This window comes from Elaeis guineensis, chromosome 3, assembly GCF_000442705.2.
Source record: "Elaeis guineensis isolate ETL-2024a chromosome 3, EG11, whole genome shotgun sequence".
Classification (NCBI taxonomy): domain Eukaryota; kingdom Viridiplantae; phylum Streptophyta; class Magnoliopsida; order Arecales; family Arecaceae; genus Elaeis; species Elaeis guineensis.
In genome coordinates, this window is record NC_025995.2 from 110,609,274 (window position 1) to 110,632,225 (window position 22,952).

Sequence of the window (22,952 nt, forward strand, 5' to 3'; positions counted from 1 at the left end):
GGTATAAGGTGATTCACCCAAGATCAAGGATGATATGGATGGAGATGATGAAATCATCTTCACTTTTGATTCTACTATAATAATCCTATATGGCAGTGATTTCAAATCACTCATACTTCTCAAATCATCTCCAAATCTAGTGATGGAATATCCATCCTTAAGATCAAAAATTCAAGATCAACCCTAGATAATGATCTTGGATAAATATTAGGACAAAAATATCTCTTAATCTAGAAAAAAAATTAATATATCAATATATTGTTAATATATTTTATCAATATTATATACATAATATTATATTATATTAGATATTATATATTATATCTATGATATATATTATATGATAATATATTATTAATCATACTATGATTCAATGATAATTTTAAATTAAAAAATATTATTTTATTTTATTTTTATGAAATATATTATTGATGATTTGGATATTATATAATCAATGATTTTGGGTTCCTATAAAATACCAAACAAATTATTCATGAATACTCAAAAATCTTTAGTCACTAAATTATAGTCTATCAAACATCATGATTTTTGATCATTGATAATTATATCATTATAGGATTTGAGTCATTGATGGTTTTAAATTATTATGATGATTTTATTTGGATCATCAAACACTCTGTCTAAATATGAATTAAATAATGAGCATATCGTTATGTGTTAAGTACAGCGTAGATGTGAATATAATTAGAAGGCGTACGAGGGGTCGTTTGTTAAAGTTTTGTCGTGTATCGAGAATTGTTCCCTAGTCCCCACCTCAACCATGCCTTCCTTTTGGGTGCATCGACCCTAACCGGAGCCGGACGACGCCCCTTCTTCCGATCCTCCTCTTCCAAGGCCATGGAAGCCCATCAATCATGTCAGCAGACCGCAATGATCTCTCTTCCCTCCTTTACTGTCGGCCCTTTTTCTTCCTCTTAATCCATTGCCCACTTTTATTCGTTCCAATGTTTTTCTTAATTTTCTTAGCAATTAGAAGAGACGTGGCCAGAGAGATCTCCCAAGAGATTGCTCAAACTCTCGAGTGCGGCTCTAGTTTGGAGATTTCCAATCCATACTGTCATTTCGAATTCTTTTCTAACTTTTCCCTGTCAATTCGTTTCTTTTCTGCGGACAAATTCCTTTTCTTTTTGGCTCCTGTCGCTTCCCTTTCTTGCGGTGATTCATAGATGGGAGAGCGAAAATCGAGCAATAGAGGTTAGAATTTCTGCAATTTTTTTTTCTTATTTTTAATATCAGAAAATTACGTATATCTTCAATTTGATTTGTATTTAGTGGAGTTTATTTCGCATTGCCAACAATCATAATTTCTTATTCTTTTTCAAGAAGTTCGGTTTTTCTTTTCCTAACCCTACAAATGCTCTAATTACTGAATTGTGATACTGTCTTGAATTGCCCTCCTTAGCTCAAAAACAACCGTTAAATCAGATAAGAAAAACCTAGTCCTAATAGTTTCATTTGTATTCTTGGTAACTGTTTATAGTTAGATTGGAGTATTGCGAATAATTTGAAATACTACGACAATTAGACTACTAAGAAAGTGAGCAATCATCCAAGTCCCCTTTACGGAGAGAGAAGTTGTCCAGCAAAGGGCAATCAAGAAAAGTATGAAAACAGGAAAGATTCTCCTTCATTTAAGGAGAAGCCACCCGTTCTGTTCCAAAGTACCTTTTTTTCTTTTTTGATGAACGGGGAGGCGAGAAGCCACCATACTTTATGCCAGGTCGGTTTAAGTATGCGATTAATGTCAACATGAGGTTACAATAAGTGGTTAGTTCTAGAGACCTTACCTCCTGAATTTTGCCATTAATCCACAGTCAGTCAATAAAGATTAGGCAATGCTGGTTGGTGGAACTGTCGTTGGGAGGAAAGTAGAGTATGGAGCTAGTTTAGTTGGGAAAATGGAGAAATATTATGGAGGGTAAGATTTAGGAATCAAGGGAACCAAATATCGAGTCTAATTATTTAGTCTTTAGAGAGATGATGCTATGATAAAATTTTTATAAACTGTTACCTGTTGTAGGCTCAGGTTTAGGGTGTGGTGGCATATTTGAGGACGTCTTCAAGTTGGATAAAATATGCGGAAGGTTGTGGAACTATGGCCTTTGGAATATACTGTAATTATTACATGAAGAGATGCCTCAGCGATCAGAAAGTATTATTGGATTGGCCATGAAACAAGTTGGAGTATTGGGCGACAAGGGCGATTTGTATACACAGAATGGACTTGGTAGAGACGAGAGATAGCAGTAAAAGGAAATATGGTGGAGGGCTGAATTGGATGGTGTGTGCTTATAATCAGCACAAGCCCAAAATGGTTTTAATTAAGAGGATGGATACATGTCAACTGTTAAGGATTTACAATGCAGAGGAACAAGGTCTAAGAAGACTTAGATGGGCTGAAGGTTTTGAAAATTCTCAACATGATGTACGATAAAATCTTTAAGGAAAGGCTTGTACATTATGGACTTATAGAAGCAATTTCATAAAAAAAAAGGAATGTTTTTTATATTGTAAAAAATCTTTCTTAATTTCAGTATGAAATTCATGTATACTTATATGTATATGCACATCTATATGTGTGTGTCTCTGCAAGAATATATCCAATACCAGAATACTGCAGAATGGTGATCCATCCGTGCATATAGGGTCATGGAAGAGCTCCAGAAGCAACTGCAAAGCATTTCATGTGACAGCTAAGTAAGCTTGATTTGATTTGGGAATATTTGGATAAATACTTTATATTTTTATTTTCCCAAATGTTTCTATGGTGCATGTTTACCCCAAAAAATTAATTCTTTTTACTCATGATTATTCTACAGCTGCTGATCCCATCAGGACCAAAGGCATATTTTTGGTTGATCGATAACTGTGGGTCCTCTGTTCATGTTTTTACCGACCTCCTTCTTCTTTATATATTTGGTTGATTGATCTCTGATTTCCAGCTCTTGTAGTCTATAACTCTACATGTGAGCTCTTCATTCTCTCAAAGTACTTTTTCTCGTGAGGCATGTTTTTTGGATATTCGAACTTTTTGTTCATTTGATGCTCACTTTCTGAATATCTGCTAGTTCACCATTCTGGTGTTTGTTTGCTTTGGATTATTCCAGCAGAGCCTAAGAAAAGTTTATAGTTGCTTCTTCTCTATAAGAATGAACTTGTCATTGTGAGAACATGGTCCCAATTAGTTTCAGTTAGAAGGGGAGATATCACCCATGCACGGAATATTTTTGTTGACTTCATAGTGGATCAGCATCATGGTCTCACTATAAGAAAAAGATGTTTTTGCGATGGACTTCTTTGCGACGGTTGATTTACCGTCGCAAAAAATTTATTTGTGATGGCAAAAAAACCTTCGTAAATAAGATATAAATTTTAATTACTATTTGCAACGGCAATCAAATTTTGTAGTAAAAAGTAGAGTTTTTACGACAGTAATACACCGTGATAAATAATCTACGATTTTTACCACGACAGTAGACCGTGGTAAATAATTTATAATTTATATATATATATATTTATATATTTTTTTTTTGAGATGGTATTTTGCAGTAGTAAAAAATCGAACCATAATTTTTATATTTTTTTTGCGACGGCATTTTGTCGTGATAAAAAACCTCCCGCCTACACTTTTTAACATCGTGCCTAATTTTCTTTTTTGCGACGGCATTGCACCGTGGTAAAAAATAAAAAATAAAAACCTATCCCACCGCCCGCGCTCAACTCTCAGTTTCTCCTCTCCTACCGCAGTCTCCTCTTCTCCTCTCCAAACCCTACTGTGCCTCCTCCCCCTCTTCCGCTCCAAACCTCGGCGTGCCCCCCGATCTCTCCATCGTGCCGCTCCAAACCTCGGCGTGCCCCCCAATCTCTCCATCGTGCCCCTCCCCACGGCGTGGCCCCCAATCTCTTCGGCGTGCCCCAGCCCGGTCAGGTACGATCCCTCCCTCTCCTTCTCGATCTCTCTCTCTTCGATGTCAACCGAATAGAGAGAACAAATTAATGGGGAATATATAGTTTGTTCCATCTTCCAGTCTTGGTCTCCGTTTAACCCTTAATTTTTCTATATATGGGTTATCCAGCACCTGTGGTTGCGGCATCTGTGTTGGATAAATAGAGATTAATTTGCTAGGTGGACGTCAAATTTAACTTCGATCATGGTTTTGTCTTCTTCAATGTGATTGGACTTGGGAATTCTGGATTTGAGTTTAGTGTGTCAAATTTCTCCCCTCTATTTTCTTCGATTGAAGTGTTGATTTGTTCTTGAAAGCAAAAGAGGCAGAGTGGAATGTCCATAATTAGCTGCCACCTCTTTGCTTATCATTGGGATTCATTTTTAAGATCTTTCTGTTGAAGAGGTAGGTAATTATACTCATATAACGAGGTACTGCTTGGTTGCTTGCATCTCAAAATGCTGTCCTTGGACCAGGGAAGTTGTACCATAGGTCATGGGGAATAGACTTCTGGCCTTCAATGTCCTCCTTTTTTCCTGGCGTCTTGTTTGAGACCTTCAGCTTAATGGGATTAAGTGGTAGAGTTAGGATGATGATTTCATTAGTTGGTGTAGTGAAGGTGGTTATAACATTCTTACATTTACTGACCCTGCAATGGAAAATGTTTCCATCCAGAAGCTTAAGCCAAAAACAGGTTTAGCAAATCATTTGTTAAAAGTTGTTCAGTTTCAGACCTTATATTAATTGTCTATTAAAGCATAAGTATTTTCCTGTGTCACCCAGTCTTTCACACTTTTGGGAGGGGGTAAACTATTGCTCCAGAATTGAACAAAAGAAAAACAAAGAGCAACTACACTTTTGTAGCTTATTCACTAAAGGTCATTCTGTGTTTCAGCTTTTGGTGCCACTTGTAATGTCAAGGTTCTTTTTATTATGCTAGTATGTCATGTCATATATGTGAAAGAAATTTGCTAGTATATTTTTCTTTTTCTTTTGAAAGGTCTAAAATTAGACCCTCCTGCTTAAAGTTTACTTAGTATTTTATTCTTCTTTTATTTTAAGAGATCATCTTCATATTACTAAGAAGTTTGTATCTGTTTCGATATGTATCCTCGTAAATTTTATTTTTTTTATAAATTTTATTTTTTTTGATATTTATAAAAAAATTATTGTATATGGTTTTCAGGGAATACATAACGATAACAGTATCAGTGGATAGTAGTTATGGATAAAAGTTGGATTGATTTGCGAGAAAGGACTTCACCTACATACATCGAGGGGGTCAATAAATTTTTAGACTTTGCATATGTTAATCAGACAGACGATGCAAAGATTTATTGTCCGTGTAAGAAGTGTAAAAATCGTTTTCTTGAGAACCGACATGTAGTGAAACAACATATTATTACAAAAGGTTTCTTGACGACATATAAGATTTGGACTTATCATGGAGAGACGTACTATTCTACTAGGTCTAACCAAGACTGAAAGTAGAGATTTTTTTGATACGGAAGATGATATGGTTTGAATGATACAAGAGGCAACTGGAATCTTAATGTCAAATGACAATATGGAATTTAATCCTTTAATGGAGAATGAGGGTCACGAGGGGTCTAATCAAAAAATAAAAGATTTTTTTAGACTTCTTGAAGATGCAGAACGTCCACTTTATCCAAATTGCATGAAATTTACCTCACTGTCATTTATTGTTCGATTACTGCATTTGAAAGTGCTAAGTGGATGGACAGATAAGTCATTTACATTGTTACTAGAATTGTTGAATGATGCATTTCCAGAAGGAGTATGCTTGCCAAATTCATATTATCAAGCAAACAAAATCACCACGGATTTGGGTTTCACTTATGAGACATGGGATGCATGTCCCAATAATTGCATGTTGTTTAGAGGCAAAGATGAAGGACATGATAAATGTCAAATATGTCAGAGCTCTAGATACAAATAATTTACAGAAGATTCAAATGATGATACTACTAAGAATAATCAGATTGCTGCAAAATAAGTACGGTACTTTCCATTGAAGCCGAGGTTGCAGAAGTTCTTTATGTCGTCAAAAACTGCAGAGTTAATGAGATGGCATGAGGAGGAACGAACAAAAGATGGTGTTCAAAGACATCCTGCAGACTCAATTGCTTGGAGAACTTTTGATGAACGGAATCCATCTTTTGCTGCAGATTGTCGAAATATTAGACTTGGTTTAGCAGCTGATGGATTTAATCCATTTAGATCAATGTCTATAGCTCATAGCACTTGGTATGTTGTTCTAATACCATATAATTTACCACCGTGGATGTCTATGAAACAACCTTTCTTTATTCTTTCTGTGCTTATTGATGGACCAAAAGGACCGGGCAATAAGATTGATGTTTATCTACAACCATTGATTGAAGAACTAAATGAATTATGGGAGAGAGGGGTACTTACGTATGATGCATCAAAAAAAGAGATGTTTCAACTTCATGCTGCATTATTATGGACAATCAGTGATTTTCCTGCATATGCAAATTTGTCTGGATGGAGTACAAAAGGTGAACTTGCATGTCCTTCTTGTTACAATCAAACAGAATCAACATGGTTGTCACATAGTAGAAAATTTTGTTATAGAGGGCATCGACGGTTCTTATCGAATACCCATAGATTTCGAAGAGAGAATATCTTTTAATGGTCAAGGAGAATACAGAAGGAAGCCTGTTAAATTATCAAGTTGTAATATACTAAATCAGTTGAATGAAGTACTCACAGAATATAAAAAGAATGACCTCATAAAGAGAAAAATTGAAGAAAATCAAAAAGGCACTTCAGGTGGAAAAAAGTCTGGATGGAAAAAGAGTATATTTTTTGATTTACCATATTGGGAGCATAATTTGATTCGGCATAATCTTGATGTCATGCACATTGAGAAGAATGTATGTGACAATATACTTTGGACAATATTGGGGGTTACGGGAAAATCCAAGGATAATTTAAATTCTCGATATGATATGCAAGAAATGGGTATAAGAAAAGCATTACATCCACAACAATGAGTGTCTGGTAAGGCTTATTTGCCTCCAGCTTGTTTTACAATGTCCAAAGATGACAAAGATATCTTCCTAAAAGTGCTAAAAAATGTCAGAGTCCCTGATGGTTATGCATCTAATATCAGTCGCTGCGTACATTTAAAGGAACGTAGTATTTGGGGATTAAAAAGTCATGACAATTATATTTTGATGCAACAGTTACTTTCTGTAGCTGTACGCAAAGCATTAGCTAAGAATGTGGTTGAGGCATTGATTGAGTTAACAATTTTTTTTAGACAATTATGCTCAAAGGTGAACAAGATGGCTGACCTAGAGTATATTCAAGGTCGTATTGCTTTAACACTTTGCCAGCTTGAGAAGATCTTTCCACCTTCATTTTTTGATATAATGGAGCATTTACCTATACATTTAGCAGAAGAGGCACTCATTGCTGGAGCAGTGTAATTTAGGTGAATGTATCCTATTGAAAGGTAATATTATTTATATAAAATGAAGCACGTCATACTCTTTCGATTTCAATTTGTTGTTATGTAAATTTTATTTAATTTATATCTATATAGGTATCTACTTACGCTCAAACTTTATGTGCGTAATCGAGCTCATCCGGAAGGCTCAATTGCCAAAGGAAACCTGATGGAAGAGTGTATGAATTTTTGTTCAAGATATTTATAGGATATTGAAACTAGATCAAATCGATCGATTCGGAATAATGATGGTGGAAATAATTCAGGTCGTCCCATTGGAAAGGGAGCCAAAATATATATTGATGAAGTCACATGGGAGCAAGCTCATCGTTATATGCTGCAAAATATTGATGCTATAACTCCTATTTGAATGTAAGTTTTATAATCAACTTGTAAGATATACTAACAAATTTATACTTATTCAAGGTATTGTTTATAATATTTATAGGAAGCACATTGAATATTTAAGAAAACAAATGCCTCATTCATCAGATGATCAAATTGAAAAGATCCATGTATCAACTTTTCACACATGGTTAATGGAGCATGTAAGTAATCATATTTAATTTTTCTAACAATTCAAATTCAAAACTTTTATTTATCATTTAATTTTTATATAATTTGAAAGTTTAAAATATTATATTGAATATAGGTAAGAACATCTGAAATTCAGTACTCAGATGAAATTCAGCATTTTGCTAGAGGTCCAGACCAATTTGTACGATGTTATGGTGGATATATCATCAACGGCTTTCGATTTCGCAAACTTGATAAGGATAACAAGAGAACCACTCAAAGCCATGTTATTGTTGTTAAGGCGCATACAAGTATTGGAGATATAACCTATTATGGAAGATTGATAGATATTATCAAGATTCGATATACCAATGATATGCAATTTGTGCTATTTAAATGTGATTGGATTGATGATATCAAAGGGAAGAAGATAGATGAGTTTAAGATGACACTTGTCAATTTTAGTCATCTTTTATATAATGACAGTGATGTTTCAAATGAACCATTCATTCTGTAGGCACAGTGTGCACGAAACAAAAATAACAGGAAGATGTTGGGAGGCTTGCATAAGACAGAGAGAACTTCATTTTCTGTTATTAGAGCAAATGTATATTTAAAATATTATAAGTTTATACTAAATATTACTTTAGTATAAATTTTTATATATATTTGGATTATTTATGTTAATAGATGGAAGCAGAGGGATTAGAAACAGATCGACTAAGCGTGTTTATTAGAACACGTACTTCAAAGTAGGGTGTCATCGATGTGGATGCACAAGAGTGTATAGTAAGTACATAATTTAAATTCTCGTTACATATAGTATATTTTATATATTAATGTCAATATTATAATTTTTTATTACAGGAGGAGATGAAACGACGACTTGAGGAGGTACCTGAGGATGAGCGCACACCAGAACTAAAAGATCGTATCTTTGTGGAGGTGATGGGAGAAGATGGACATGGACGGATGCGTACTTAGAGTTCGAGCATGACAAAGCGACGTTTGTATCAGCAATCTAATGAGGCACCATCAGAGGAGACCATTAGGAGGATTCGAGATGAGCTTCGAACTGAGTTTGATGACAAGATTTTCTACTTGGAGGCACAGCTCCATCAGATGCGTGCTCAGATGGCGAGTGGATCTTTTGCGCATAGCCCGGTAGGTACTCCTCGTTCGGTGCCATTCAGTAGTGGGCAGGTATGATTTATTTATTTAGTTAGATTTATATTATATATTAATTGATTATTATTTATAATTAATTTTATATCTTTCAACTTTTTATAATATATAGGTTCCAGATGCATCTAGTGCTCACCAAACACATGCATCGAAAAATGAGAGATTCACTCAGGTGCCTGATGAGGTTTGTGATGATATTCTTGTTGTCCGGATTCTTTTTTCTTTCAGTGTGATAGTATTAAATTGTTTCTGCAGACTGGCAAACGGATACATACGCATACATATAACTTATTAGATTCATTTGTATTCATCCAGTGTGAAGGGGCCTTTCACCTTGGTGGATAGCTTGGTTACAATGGACATGATGATAATTAATCTTGGGCCTTTTTGTAGCTGAAGTCATTTTGTGCTACCATTACCTACTATTTGTTATCTTCCATCAGCAAAACTATCCTCTTGACTCCATTGGCCATCAAAAGTGACAGGAGGTCTGTCATAACCCCACATTTGTGGCTCTTTTTATCTATATATAGATAAAAACAGAGACCAATTGTGCGGTGAATTTTGGTTATGTTGATTTACCTTGGTATGATATTCCAGTGTGGCCTTTGTTTTGTTTTGTCTGTTTGTTTCTTTTTAATTTTGCTTCTTTAGGGCTTAGGATTCATAGATCGCCAGATTAAAGTTTGGTTTCAAACTGTACTTCTAATTTATTGGTCGATGTTTTGGGTCTTTTGCTTGTTGACTTGGATTGATGTGAAGATTGGATCTCCAAAGTAATTTCTATCTGTTACGAAGGCTATGATTTTTGGAAAGCCTTTGCTTGGCCTGTGGCAGTATATAAGCTACAGTTACAGTTTATCTTAAAATTTTCAGCTGGTAGATCAACTAGTATGTCTTTATTAATTTAAATTTTACCTCAAAATTCAATTCTACTTTTGTTCATCATTGCTGCCCTTTTTATAAAACCTAAGATGCAGGTTCATTTCCAAATAGGAATCATATAGCAATTATGTCAAATTATAATTTCAGTATAGTTGTTGGTAATTTGCTGAGAAATCCCTGCTGATTGGCTGGATTTATCTTTTTTCATAGTTTACAATACCTGTCCTTTTTACAGGATATAGTCTCAGGTTCAATCAAGTGAAATGCCTTTGCCTAGCTCTACCATATGCAGAAAAGCCAAGCATCTGCACCTTTTATCGATTTTCTTTTATTCTATTTTGACAGTTGTGTGATTGAAATGTCACAACAGTAAGGTTTTATAGTGCAACCATTGTTCTATCAACACTCCATAGCAGTTCAGATAACTATCAACACCATTCTTAAACTGAAAAAGTATGCATAATAGTGAGATTTTATAGTGCTACCAACTTTGGTGTCGGCAGGGGGTACAAGATGATACTCGAATAGTTGTAGCCATTTTAATGAGGAAGATAATAAAAACTGAAATGTTATGCATGATTGGTAGCTTCAAGCTGGCTGCTAATTTTAAAGTAAATCTGACCATTGTGTAGTATAAAAAACAATAATTTCTTACATTAGACCTTTGTGCCAACAATATGAACATGTTCATATTGTTGGCACATCCTTTGGTACAGGAAGTTGGAAATTGTAAGTGGATTCCATTGTAACTTTTGTTCTAAAAAATTTATTTTTGTTGGTGATCTTATTTTATATTTTTTTTGTAATAATTTATTAAATTAATATATATTGTTTATTTATTTTCAGATTTAGGTACAAGTCCATGAAGATGAAGCAAGCGAATTTCTTGTTCTGTTTTGCTTTTTATTGTATTTTGGAAAATGGATATGTACTTGAATACTTATATTATGTTTGAGTAAAATCTGGATGAATTTTTAATATTGGGTAATGCATTTCAAGTTATTTTTGGTTGAATGGATTTATTTTCAATATTTGATTATTATGCTTTATTTTCTTTCTAATTGATAAGCAGGTGTATTAATAATGGTTACAAGTTCATAGGCACATTTATATAAAAAGAATAAAAAAATAAATATAATTAATAAAAATATAATTTATATTTTTTGCGACGGTATTTGCTATCGTAAATAATGTATCGAAGACAATAAAAAAAATTTTTTGCTATCACTATTTGCGACGGTAAAGTGCTGTAAAGAAAAAAATTTTTTTGCTACCACTATTTGTGACGGCAAAATGCTGTAAAAAATAATTTTTTTTGCTACCACTATTTGCGACAGTAGATTGCTATAATAAAAAAATTTTTACTACCACTATTTGCGACGGCTATAGTTGTCGTAAAAATAAAATACTTATTTGCGACGGCAAAATACGGTGGCAAAAAGTTATTTGCAACTGTATCTTCTATCGCAAATAAATGTCACAAATACATTTTATATGACGCTTTTTTATGACGCAAGCATTTACCGTCGTAAAAAGTTGTCGCAAAAATTTTTTACGACGGTATTCCACCGTCACGAAGTTTTTACTGCGGTCGAAACGACGACAGTTAAAATACCGTCGCAAGACTGTCGCAAATACGCTTTTGCGACGGTAAGTCATTATTAGCGACGGCAAATATCGTCGCAAAAAATATATTTTCCTGTAGTGTCTTGCAATGGTGGGATGCACTGTAGTTTTTCAGAATTTTAGCAGATTGTAAAACCAATCTGAGACAAGCTTTATGTGTACCAGAAAAAACCTGAATGTTTTCATCTACAATAGAAAAACGAATTGAATTTTATAGCATTGCATATAGATAAATATACTGGCTAACCTCCAGGAATAAAATATTTTTAATTAAATTTCACAAATTTTGAATGCTCATATTATTGTTAACTTGAGAAGATCCCAAATGTGGAACAAAGGGTTTCAAAATATAGTAAGAAGGAATCCTAGTAATTAGGGTTCTCCATTTCTCGAGGATATGGCCTTGGGTCGGAACTAATAGTAAAAAAGAATCTGTCAAGCCAACTGTAGGTTGATGCAATAAAACTTGTTCTTTAGGCTTAGAAATGTGTTCATGTGTTTATTTGAGCATGCTAATGGTGCATGAGTCTCTGCATTTGGTTGTGCTTGTCTACGCATTTGCATGCCATTTCTTAGTGTCTCCTCATATAGGTGTTTGTCAAGGAGGTGATGACCACGGAAGCTGATGTCAAGATCTTCAAGTCACAGTGACCACCCATAGAAAGAAGGTTTCTACAATAAATAACCTTCTTGTTGTTGAGCATTCTTAAGTATAAATTTAGTTCTCTCTACCCTCAAATACTGTATATCTGCCAGGAACACAAAAGCCACAATTTGGAAGTCCCAAGTAGTTGTCTTTATATCTGTAACCCATTTTGAATGTGTATTTTTTCCTCCAATGAGATTGTTCCAATAGGAGTTGGTCTGTGGTTCCTGTTTTTTTTTTTTTTAATCTCATTACCTTGGTGAAATTCCATTAGGGTCCTCAAGGCTAGCCTCTCTCTCTCTCTCTCTCTCACACACACACGAGCGCGTGTATATACACATATTAAAGGAAAAAAAAAGAAGTTCCACATAATAAAAAAGTGCTACATGTTTGTTTAGAATTTCAAAATCAGAGATTGATAATCTAAGACTTGAAGAAGAATGTGTTTTACTATTTATGGATTAGCAAACCAGAAAGTTTCTGATTTTGCATCTAAAAATCCAGGAAAATGTTGTTGATCAATTCCAGACCCAGCCATCAATAATGGTGACTTTCTGACCTGTTAGAAGATTCAATCTTTCAATTGACTTTGATATCCTGCTTTATTAAATTCAATGAATAAATGGGTTTCATATCAATATTTTCCATCTTCATGGATTTGACCGGTAATTCAAAAGATCTTTCACTTGCCTTCCAGGAATATCCAATTTTCTCAACGTGTTTATATATTTCTTTTGAGGAAATTCTGGAGGTATCTAGATTGTCTTTTCTCTTTGTAGCAATGTTTGGTTTGATGAGGACTTGATTCTAGCACTCTTAATAATAGATTTTGTTGCTTCAATACTTCTTAATGCACTTGAGCTTGTTATAAGGTTTGCAAAAGATATGTTATTGGAACACGATCAGATCTAAAGGGAAATTACCGTAATCCCAGCTTTAAGAGATTTCCTCGATTTGTTGGAGTGAGCTCTCTGCCTAACTTCCCTTTGCAAGTGGCATGGTCTGATTCGATAGAACTAATGAGGTCTACTTCTTCAATATGTATCCAGTGCTGAAGATGTTGAGTTCTCCATATTCAGAAGCAGAGCTTGATCATTGTGTTTCTCCAGTAAGTTTGTGCTGCTATGTTAGTTCTTTATATTCAAGAGTGTGATATATTCTTCTTTTAAAGAAATATTCATTTGTCCTGACCAGTTTAATATTATGTTAAAACATGCTGTTTGAGTCTTTAAGTTATATATCATGAATTAATGTCTCTATTTGGTTTCAGATAAGCTGTTGTCCAGTGTCATGTCTTTATGTATTTATTTATTTATTTTTTAACATGGGATTGTACATGGTTGTCGATTTCTTTGGATCCATGGAGTTGTCTTTTGAATGGAAATCAAGTTATGGGCTAAATGTATAGTAGCTGCTTTCTTTTCCCTTTTTCTAATTTATCGTGTTGGAACTTGACCTGTATGATGCATATTGAGTTTGAGATGCACCATAGTGTAGCATTTATCTGCCCTGTTTTTTCTTACCATGTTTTCCCTGGTTACCTGTTTGCTGTTAATTAATTTATTTCAATAATATAGTTGTGCTGCTACCACTGGGATTTAAACCCTACACCTTTCAAGAGTGAAGAGGGATGCCAAGCCATGGCCGGTTTGTCTGCTATTAATCAAGTAGATCATTGGAGCTGCTGAAACAGGTCTATATTTGTGATGCAAAGCAACAAATTGCAGCATGTAGTGATCAGATTTAAAAAGGGAAAAAGAATGAAGCATGCAGAACAAGGGCTCTACTAATCCAGGGTCACTCAAAATCGAATCCAATCTCATGCTCAAAGGGCAAGAGCAAATACCACTTAAGCACCCAGTAGTCTCTCCATATAACTTTGATTTCTCGCATATAATACCATGTAACTGTGAAAAACTGTGAAATTCTAACATCTCTGCCTTTTCATTCTCTGCATGCATTATTAGCACATACTATCTTACTAATCTATCTACCATACTGTGATTCGAGAGGAGTGGATATATTTTGGTAGGGAAAAGAAGAATATAATCGATGGCTAAACTACTAATGAAGAGGGACATATCATTGGAGATTTGGAAGAAACCATGATAGCTATTTAATAATCAAAATACTTAATGAACTAGGTTTACTTGGCTGATGCAAATCATTTTGGTCTTCCATCATCAGCCCTATGGTAGCTGGGTTTTACCCTTATCTAATACAAATGCTATGGGCTCCGGTCATTCCACATATCAATTACATATGCTAATGTGGCATTGGCTCCTTAGTTATTCATTATGTGCTACCTGAGCTTGTAGAATTGCAGACTTGAATGGAAAGGGTCCTGCATGTGTTAAACCTTTTGTATTTGGTGTCAGTATCTTAATTTCCACCGTTTGCCCTGCAAAAAAAGGAACAAGGGCAGACTAATTGACGATCGCTCCTGTAGTACCTGTAGGGAGGGTTGATATTTTGTGTTCTAATATGGAAACGGGATAGAGAATTTAGACAAATTTTAGAATTATTTTTTTATCCTCCATAGGCACAATAAATTTCAGGGTAGTACTAGGTGCATCCTAATAAATATTTACATTGATTTTTTTTTTTTTGTAATCTTAGTTAAATGATTATATAGCATCACATTGCAGCTGACCATGTGGTGGTCATTTTTGGTTAGAAAAGGCATAAATAATCTTGCTCTTGCAGCTATATTTCGCTAATAAATGATGTTTCAATATATGTATGTTTGTATGCGTACATGTGGGGTCAAATAACTGGGATGTCTATTGTCCAGTTTCAGGGAGCCTGAAAATGTGGCACTCCATTATCCAAGCTTTGATTGAACTATTGAGGATTAGTGGTGCAGCCCATCCAACAATCCGTTTGGCAGTTTTCCACCTTTTCCCGGCTTCTGTTTGTTTCTGCATCAACGTCTATGTGACAACAAATAACTCCACATGCAATTAATCAAGGGATATCTTTAAAAAGATGTGCATCCTTGTACTCATTAGCTAATTTGCGTTAGTTATTCTGTCTTTATGGTTGTTAACATGGGTGCTAATAAATTATGCATTGATTATCCTCTCTCTTTTTTTCCCATCAGAAAGAGATGGAAGGGCGGAGACCCAGCCGCACGATAATTACCCAGATGCCAACGCGTGGAGGTGCACCATCTAAGATTTCGTCCATAAGTTGTAATTGCTAAGGAAAAGTGTAAGCCCACTGAAAGAAAGTCCTTGTTCAGGTAAATTCAAGTTTTTACCATTCTTAAATTTATGTCAGAGAAAACAATTTGTCAAGCTATTTGTAAGTAAATTTAATATGAACTTGAATAGATACGTAATTGAGTCCCAGTACACCCCTTCAATATTTATTCTAGAGGTCGATGTGGCATAGATCAGCTCGATAGCAAGTTCAATTAGCAGTAGATTTCTACCCAAAAAAAAAAAAACATTAGCAGTAGATTTCTATGGGAGGGAAAACATCAATAGCAAGGTTACTTCGAGTACAGAATGCTCTTCCAACTTATAACAGTACTAATAGAACAGCTCGGTTGAAATATTTTTTTCAGGATGCTGGTTGTTTTTGGTTAGCTTTCATTGGAATAGCATAAAGAATGTGTCAAGCGGCCAAATCAGATTTGACTGCATGTGACTGGGAGTAGGCTTTGAGAGCCAAGACTGACGCTTTGATTTTTACCAGCTAACATCCCATTTCCTCATTATACAACTGTAACCACCTCTTAGAAGGGCACAAATTCCAATTTCCATCTTTTTTGTCATAGATGGTGCCCGAGAATCCTTCACATTCCTAACTCAGAAGTATAATAGTAATTATCACCTCATTTTCATGATATTGGTAAACAATGAATAAGGGTCGCGGATGATTAGCGTATTTTCCTAAGTCTTATCTACCGCTTCACTGTTTTTTGCCTCAAATAACAAAATTATAATTTTAAAATCCAAATTTGTGATTTCGGTATCATGTTCTCTTTCGATGGGATTGTTTTTTTTTCCTTCCCAATACCGAGAACCACCATTATTCTGAAAAAAAAAATCCCATTTCTCTCGATCCTAAGGATTATTCTCTCCATTTCTCATTTTTTTTGGCAAGTGAAATTTTTTGTGCACAGCAGATGATGCAGAACTGCATGCATCATCCATAATAATTGGCTCATGTGCAGAATTAGAAGAAAAAAAAATTTTTTTTCTGCATACCATGTTCCGATCTTGTGTGTGGGTTAATTATCATGGATGATGTATGCATTCTGCACCACCCAGGTGTACAAAGAATTTCTCTCTTGACAATTCCAAGGATGCTGACACGAAGCATGTGCAAAATGCTTGTCCTGCAAAAAATCAGCAGAAATCCGACAAAACATAGCTATACTACAGCAGTTGTGTGACAGTGTTCATATCTCCGGTGCCGGCACACGTGTTCAAAGACCAGCCCGTTTCTTATCAAAAAAAAAAGACCAGCCCGTTTCTTATCAAAAAAAAAAGACCATCAAATAGAACATTGAGCACAAATAAACCATCTTCTTCGTAATTACAAACAAAGAATGCAAAATAGCCCATCAAATAGAACATTAACCCATTTCACGGTTCAATTCTCTCTACCTTCTTCCTAATTGCAAGCATTGAGCACAAATAAACCATCAAATTAAACATTGCATTGTATAAAAAACTGGAATTAATTGCGCGTGCGTCTCCCATGATTGCAACTCCCACGCCCATCTGGTGCAGATGGGATCCATAGATATCTCACATACAGTGCGAGATGTGGCAGAAGCACACCCAATCGTTCCCTAACGATCATGCCATCAATTACACCTAAATCACATTGTATTCCACAAAAAAAGAAAGTAATATAAAAAAAGGAAAAAAAAAAAAAGATGACTGGAAGACTTAAAAAAAAAAAGTAACGGCCAAGATTCAGAGCCATAACGCGCCGGCTTGCTTTAAAATCGGGACGAGATCACCGGAGATGTGGACGGCCATGAGCCGATCCAGTCCCCCCACCAGCCTTCCCCCGATGAACACCGCCGGCAGAACCATCCCCTGCCGCCGGAGGTGGCCCACAACGTCTCCGCCGGTGGCGGCGTCCATCTCCGGGGGCAGCTCGGCGATGAGCGCCGCCTCGTCGGCGTCCTCCCCGACGTCGCACACCGTCGGGTTCACCCCCTGCCCCAGCAGCAGCTTCCTCACCACGTGCACCATGCAGCAACCCCGCCGCCCCACGACCACCACCGGGTTCTCCTCCACCACTCTCCGTATCTCGCCGCCGCTGGTCGCGCACCGCGCCACCAACACCACCTGCTCCGCCGCCGGCCGCCCACCGATGATCGCTCCCCCGCCGTTGCTCCGTGGAGCCCACACCCTCCCGTTTCTGTACGGGATCGCCTGCTGCATCTTCCTCGCGCACTTTTTTTTTTTCCCCTTCTTTGTTCTCGGATTTCAGAGGGGAAGGGAATCTATGAGGGGAACGGAAACCATGGGTGGGAAATTATACACCAAGGAGGGTGACGTCACGTGATGCCTCGCCTCACGTCAGTGGCAGTTACGCATCGCTCCCAGCCAGCAACGCGTCGCGCTGCGCCGGTGGATGACGTCCGACGGCGTCATTCTTCGAGTTGGGTGGACCTGCTGATTCGAATGTGGACGCTTTCGCTACGTTGATTGGCGAAAGCTACCCCCTTCATAATGGAACCTCTCCCCACTCTCTCGTGCGCCTCCACGCCAACGCTCAGGATATCATGGTTATCCCGTAGGAACACCTACCATCGTTCCAAACAGTGGTGAGCCAGGTCATGCATTTGAAGCTATAACCGTACACGACAAACGTGTATCACGGCCATTTCTACTCGTAACATTATTCTTCTGGAAACGAGGGATTAGCTAATAACTTAGTATAATTAGAGGCCAAGAATACTAGTCAACAATGGAGCCCCTTTTGGCCGGCTCACTCATATCCTTCCGTTGTGCCAACGTGAGCCATCGGGGGAGATTGATGTCATGATACCATCAGCACGTTCGTCTTGCGTTTGAGACTTCCCACCCGCGTCGTCAGCGCTCGTTTAATATTCGTTTTGCCGACTTAGCGCCATGGAGGGCCGGGTCGAGAGGCTCGGTCTGGGGCACGCGTTCGGTAGACGCCAAGGTGATGTCACGCATCTCATTCGGCGTACCGAGGGAAAAAAAAAAAAAATGGTTCCGAGAAACGGAAGTCACGCCAACCTGAGGTCTCCCGTTTTTTCCATTGCCCCGGTGAAAAACGTAGTACAATTGGTAAATTATGAATTGGCAGAAGTTAGAAAATTCTTTTTTTTTCTTTCCTTTCTCTTCTTTCGGTAAGAATAACTTTTTTCCATTTTTTAAAATTTTGGCAGTAAAGAAACGCCTTCTTGGTGAAATAGAGAAAGTTTCTTCATATTATGCTACTCAAAAAGGAAATGTTCTTAGGAAAAAAAAAACTGATAAATAGAGTTCCCATGACTTGCGCACCTTCCTACATGGCCCTCATTGGCATCGACATGTACGTGAACGTTTCCTTTTGTGTCGAAATAATGGAAAAGCGCTGCTTTAGCCATCCATCAGAGCCGGAAAAAGGAAATTTTACTTAAGGGGGCCTTTTCTGAATGGTTGCTGTATTAGTCGCTATATATATTATTCTTAGGAAAATACCAATTAGCCGTTAACAATTTGTAAAGTTTTCAAATTTTATTGTTAATGAAAGAAGGAAGAAGCATCTTTCTACTACATCAAACAAGGCTGGTAGATATTATTGCAAATCGATCAAGTAGGCTCATGAGTCTGTCCAACTTACAGATATTGTCCGTTTTGTCCTCTTAGGCCATGTGAAAATGATTGGATCTAAAAAAATGTCTTCACATGAGAAAAGAGACTTCAAACCTTATAAGATAAGATTATCTGACTGAAGAGCTGATGTGAGACTAAAGTCTACTCCCCCTCCGCAACAGATATATTTTTTATCCCTCCATTAATTTATCAAATGCATATAGGATCCAAAAAAATATATAAAAATGTGAAACCTTATAAACTTCACTGGTTTAGTTTGTTTAGAGTGCTCCTTCTCTTGAAAAATATATATATATATATATAATATCTATGTACTTGTGATGTTAACATCGTGTAAATTCCATGAATCCAGCCTACACACGACATTGGGTGTTACTTGCTAACTGTAGACATTAATGGCATTCTCATATATGGGATCTACGTTGAAAAGTATATGGTATGAGGAAATCATGGATCATGAGCAACCAAATAACCACCGTAGGCTTGAGCATGAAAGAAATACCAAAGGTTGTTAAGCAACCTTGAAGGCTGTTGATGACTTAGCAGCACTAGCTTCCATGCATTGTTCCTCTTTCCTCATGGTTAAAAGTAGCCATAGTTCGGTTAACTTGGAAAGCATTATTTCTGAGTGTGGCAAAATAGATTGGCCTAGGATATAAGTCAGGTTGGATATGTGTTGAATTGAAAATTTATCAAACAGAATCTAACCTATTTATCAAAAGTTCTCTCTCTCTCTCTCACTCTCTTATCCTCTCTCATGCATGTGTCAATATAGCTTATTGCTTATTTACCCTTCGAAAAACCACTATTTGTATATATATTCTTCAGCTCATCTTGTTTTTGCATGAATGACCTTCAATTAGATTTTTGGCTAACAATGTTTTTGAGTTTCATTTGGCATTATTATCCTTTTACATTAATACCCCTTAAAATTAATATTCAATTTGAAGAAAAAAGAGATATATTTTGATATAATTTTATCAAGGATATTGATACAAAATGATAAAAGTCATTTTATATTGAAAATAGGGACTGGTGCATATATATTTGATCCCAAACGTAACCTCATTTCATATCCCGATTTTGATTTTGGACCTATACCTGATCTGTTGATTGATCAGATTGGGTGGGTAGGGCCTACTGAAAAGATTTTAGACTGGATTGTGTCCAGATTGGAGCGGTCGATGTTTTGTTGATCCATATTGGATTTAGATATGATGCAATTCGGTTTTGAGTTAGAAAGTGCAAAATATTGATCCGGTCTGGTTTCTACATTGTTTTTTTTTTTTTTTGGACTATTCTTTGATCTCGAATAAGGGATCAAGTCAAATCTAATTGGACTCACCGTTTTCATTCCACATCTTTGAGCACCAGGAGTAAAAACTCCGCTTTTGCAACGCCCTTCGGAACTTTGCTTGACGTGGAACCCGAACCGACTCGTCTATACAATATCTATCAATAAATATGTAGCAACAAAACAGACAATCCATAAAAGTTCAAATGCCCAGGTTTTGATACGTCATGCTTGAAGCTAGGTTATGAAAGCAGACAATTACATTGATGCAGCTATAAATTGTTCTGGGAGGAAGCAGACAGTTAAGCAAAAGCCATTAGGAAGTAGATAAGCTGGTACCAATTAGAGCATTTGGACACCCTGCACATTTTTATCCAAGAACCACAAAAGCTCATTTGTATAGAATATGTGTACATTAATTAAAGAGACAAACATCTTTTTCAGCAGTCTACTAGCATAACCTAGATATTTGTTTTTGCCAAAGTGGACCAAGGTATCATGTCAACCAATGATCTCTCTGTGAGGCCAAAATCAAAAGACATCCAGTCCTGGTAATTAATGTAATTCACTTCCGTTCCGTGAACAAGAAAGGGAAGGCAAAAAATATCTCAGCTTCGCAATGGATGCCATCCAACTCAAAATTATTTTCATTGGTGTAGTCATCACTTTAATTAAGCCCCAGAACTACGGAGTCGATTGTTAAAAAAAAATAAAAAAATTCCTTCCGCATCGCCGGCCATATCCCATGTAACATGTGGGATAAAGACAAAGCTCGTCATTTGTTTTTTTTTTTTTTTGATAAACCAGATTTATTAAGTCAATCTACCATAAATACACCAGTGTGAATTAGAAAAGAAAATATCTAGAAGCTTAGATGAGATGTCTGTGGCAATCGTCCACATTATTGGCCCACTATACCTAGAAGCTCACATTTTTGGACACACCATATCCCCTCGTTAGTCTTGACGTTTTGCACGCGTGGCATGCAATGGATAAGGCTCTTGCCCGAACTCATCCAAGTTTTTGCTCATAATAATCTTGCATAATAATAATAATAATAATAATAAGATAATGGCCAACAACTCCCACAGGCAGACTAAACTAGTCACCAAGTTAGGGGCCGGCGATGGGAACACGCCTAGGTGGCGGGACCCATGGCTATAGGCAAGATACGGAGATACGTATCTTGCAATTGGGGCCTCAAGCTGAACTTGTGAGATACGGATGTCTGTGTTTATCGAATAATCCACATGATTACCTGAGCTCCATGTAATGTATATAACGTATTGTTCGATGTACCATATGGAGCTCATATCATCACGACTAATGTTGAAAGATTGCACCTCTCCATTTCAACTCAAATTTGGTGAGAATACCAACTCAATTCTGATCAGTGGGCTCATCCCCTGTTTTATGAGAGCTGTCAAGTGGAGTGGTTGACATTGCTTTATCCACAATGGATTTACAAAATCTATGGAAAATGTTGCACATTGCATGCAGGTTTGAAAGGTGTGATATGTCGGAAACTTACTTGAGTTTTGTGTATGTTTGAAAATTTTTGCACCTAAAAGGTAACACCTTGTAGAACTTTGTGTTATGTCTAGATGCACATCCCGTAATTTGAGAAGAAAAAGGAAATACCTGTTGCATTTCCTCATGATAAGTTGGTATAAGGGTAGTTGACTTTATGGAATTAGTGAGCCATCAGAGGCCAATCGAAACATATGACAGCACAAAAAACTCTCCAGTGTACAAGCAGCCCAATATGCTAAATTTTAGAGAAGATGCATAATGGAAAGCAGAGGAATTAATTAATATGTTCTATTTATCCATAATTTTGTTTGAGCTTCAGTCCAATTGGATTTGTTTGTTATCATGCCATAAGCACTTAGCAACAAATCAATCAATGACAACTGGTGCCCATGCAGTTGTTTTTGGAGATTAAAAAGGGGTGAAAATGGTCATTTTCACCTGGTGTTGATGATACATGAGCATTTTATGAAAATGTGGGAACCGTCAATATCGTATGGCATTTTATGATATTCTATCTATTTGCAAACAACCCAATTAAAGAGAGATAAGAATTTTCCCCTGAATGTAAGTTAAACACCATAAAATTTTAGATGCAAAATCCTCCACCATATAATTTTAGATGCAAAGTCCTCCTTCCTTCGTTTCTAACAAAAACAATGTACCAACTTCAAGATAACACTTCGATAACATTGTTACCATATATAATTAATGTACTTAAACCATAACTTGTACAATAATTTTCTCTCTCAAAAGAACTGTACAATAGACCATTAGAAAGTCAAAGAAAAAAAATCTTACTACTTAATTATTCAATCAACAGGTTGCCTATAAGGAGAAGTCATTGTTTGTTCAAAAGATGGGGAAAAAAAAAAGAAGGATGGTTATTGTGGTCAGAACGATGCCAAACAATCGGTTACAAGATCACATAGCTGTGTATTTTCTCAAACGAAGAATATAAAGGTATGTAATGACTATTCAAAAT

At 36.3% G+C, this 22,952-nt stretch overlaps 1 protein-coding gene and 1 long non-coding RNA gene across 29 annotated transcripts; one reads left to right on the forward strand and one right to left on the reverse strand.

Moving 5' to 3' along the window:
• Positions 1-749: 749 nt before the first annotated feature.
• On the forward strand, positions 750-15,719 carry LOC105040961 (uncharacterized). 28 transcript variants are annotated; one of them, XR_012139951.1, is made up of 9 exons: positions 750-1,215; positions 2,615-2,718; positions 2,841-2,987; positions 8,851-9,186; positions 9,281-9,352; positions 12,830-12,871; positions 13,023-13,076; positions 13,198-13,433; positions 15,120-15,315. It is a non-coding gene; the product is annotated as an uncharacterized lncRNA (long non-coding RNA). The 28 variants fall into 28 exon arrangements; XR_012139952.1 differs by having other exon boundaries at positions 2,642-2,718; positions 2,841-2,889; XR_012139954.1 differs by having other exon boundaries at positions 2,667-2,718.
• A 1,245-nt stretch (positions 15,720-16,964) lies between these two features.
• LOC105040960 (monothiol glutaredoxin-S3-like) lies at positions 16,965-17,818 on the reverse strand. Its single transcript, XM_073254380.1, has one exon. It carries the CDS (start codon positions 17,734-17,736, stop codon positions 17,260-17,262), a length of 477 nt encoding a protein of 158 aa, XP_073110481.1. The 5' UTR covers positions 17,737-17,818; the 3' UTR covers positions 16,965-17,259.
• Positions 17,819-22,952: the final 5,134 nt, after the last annotated feature.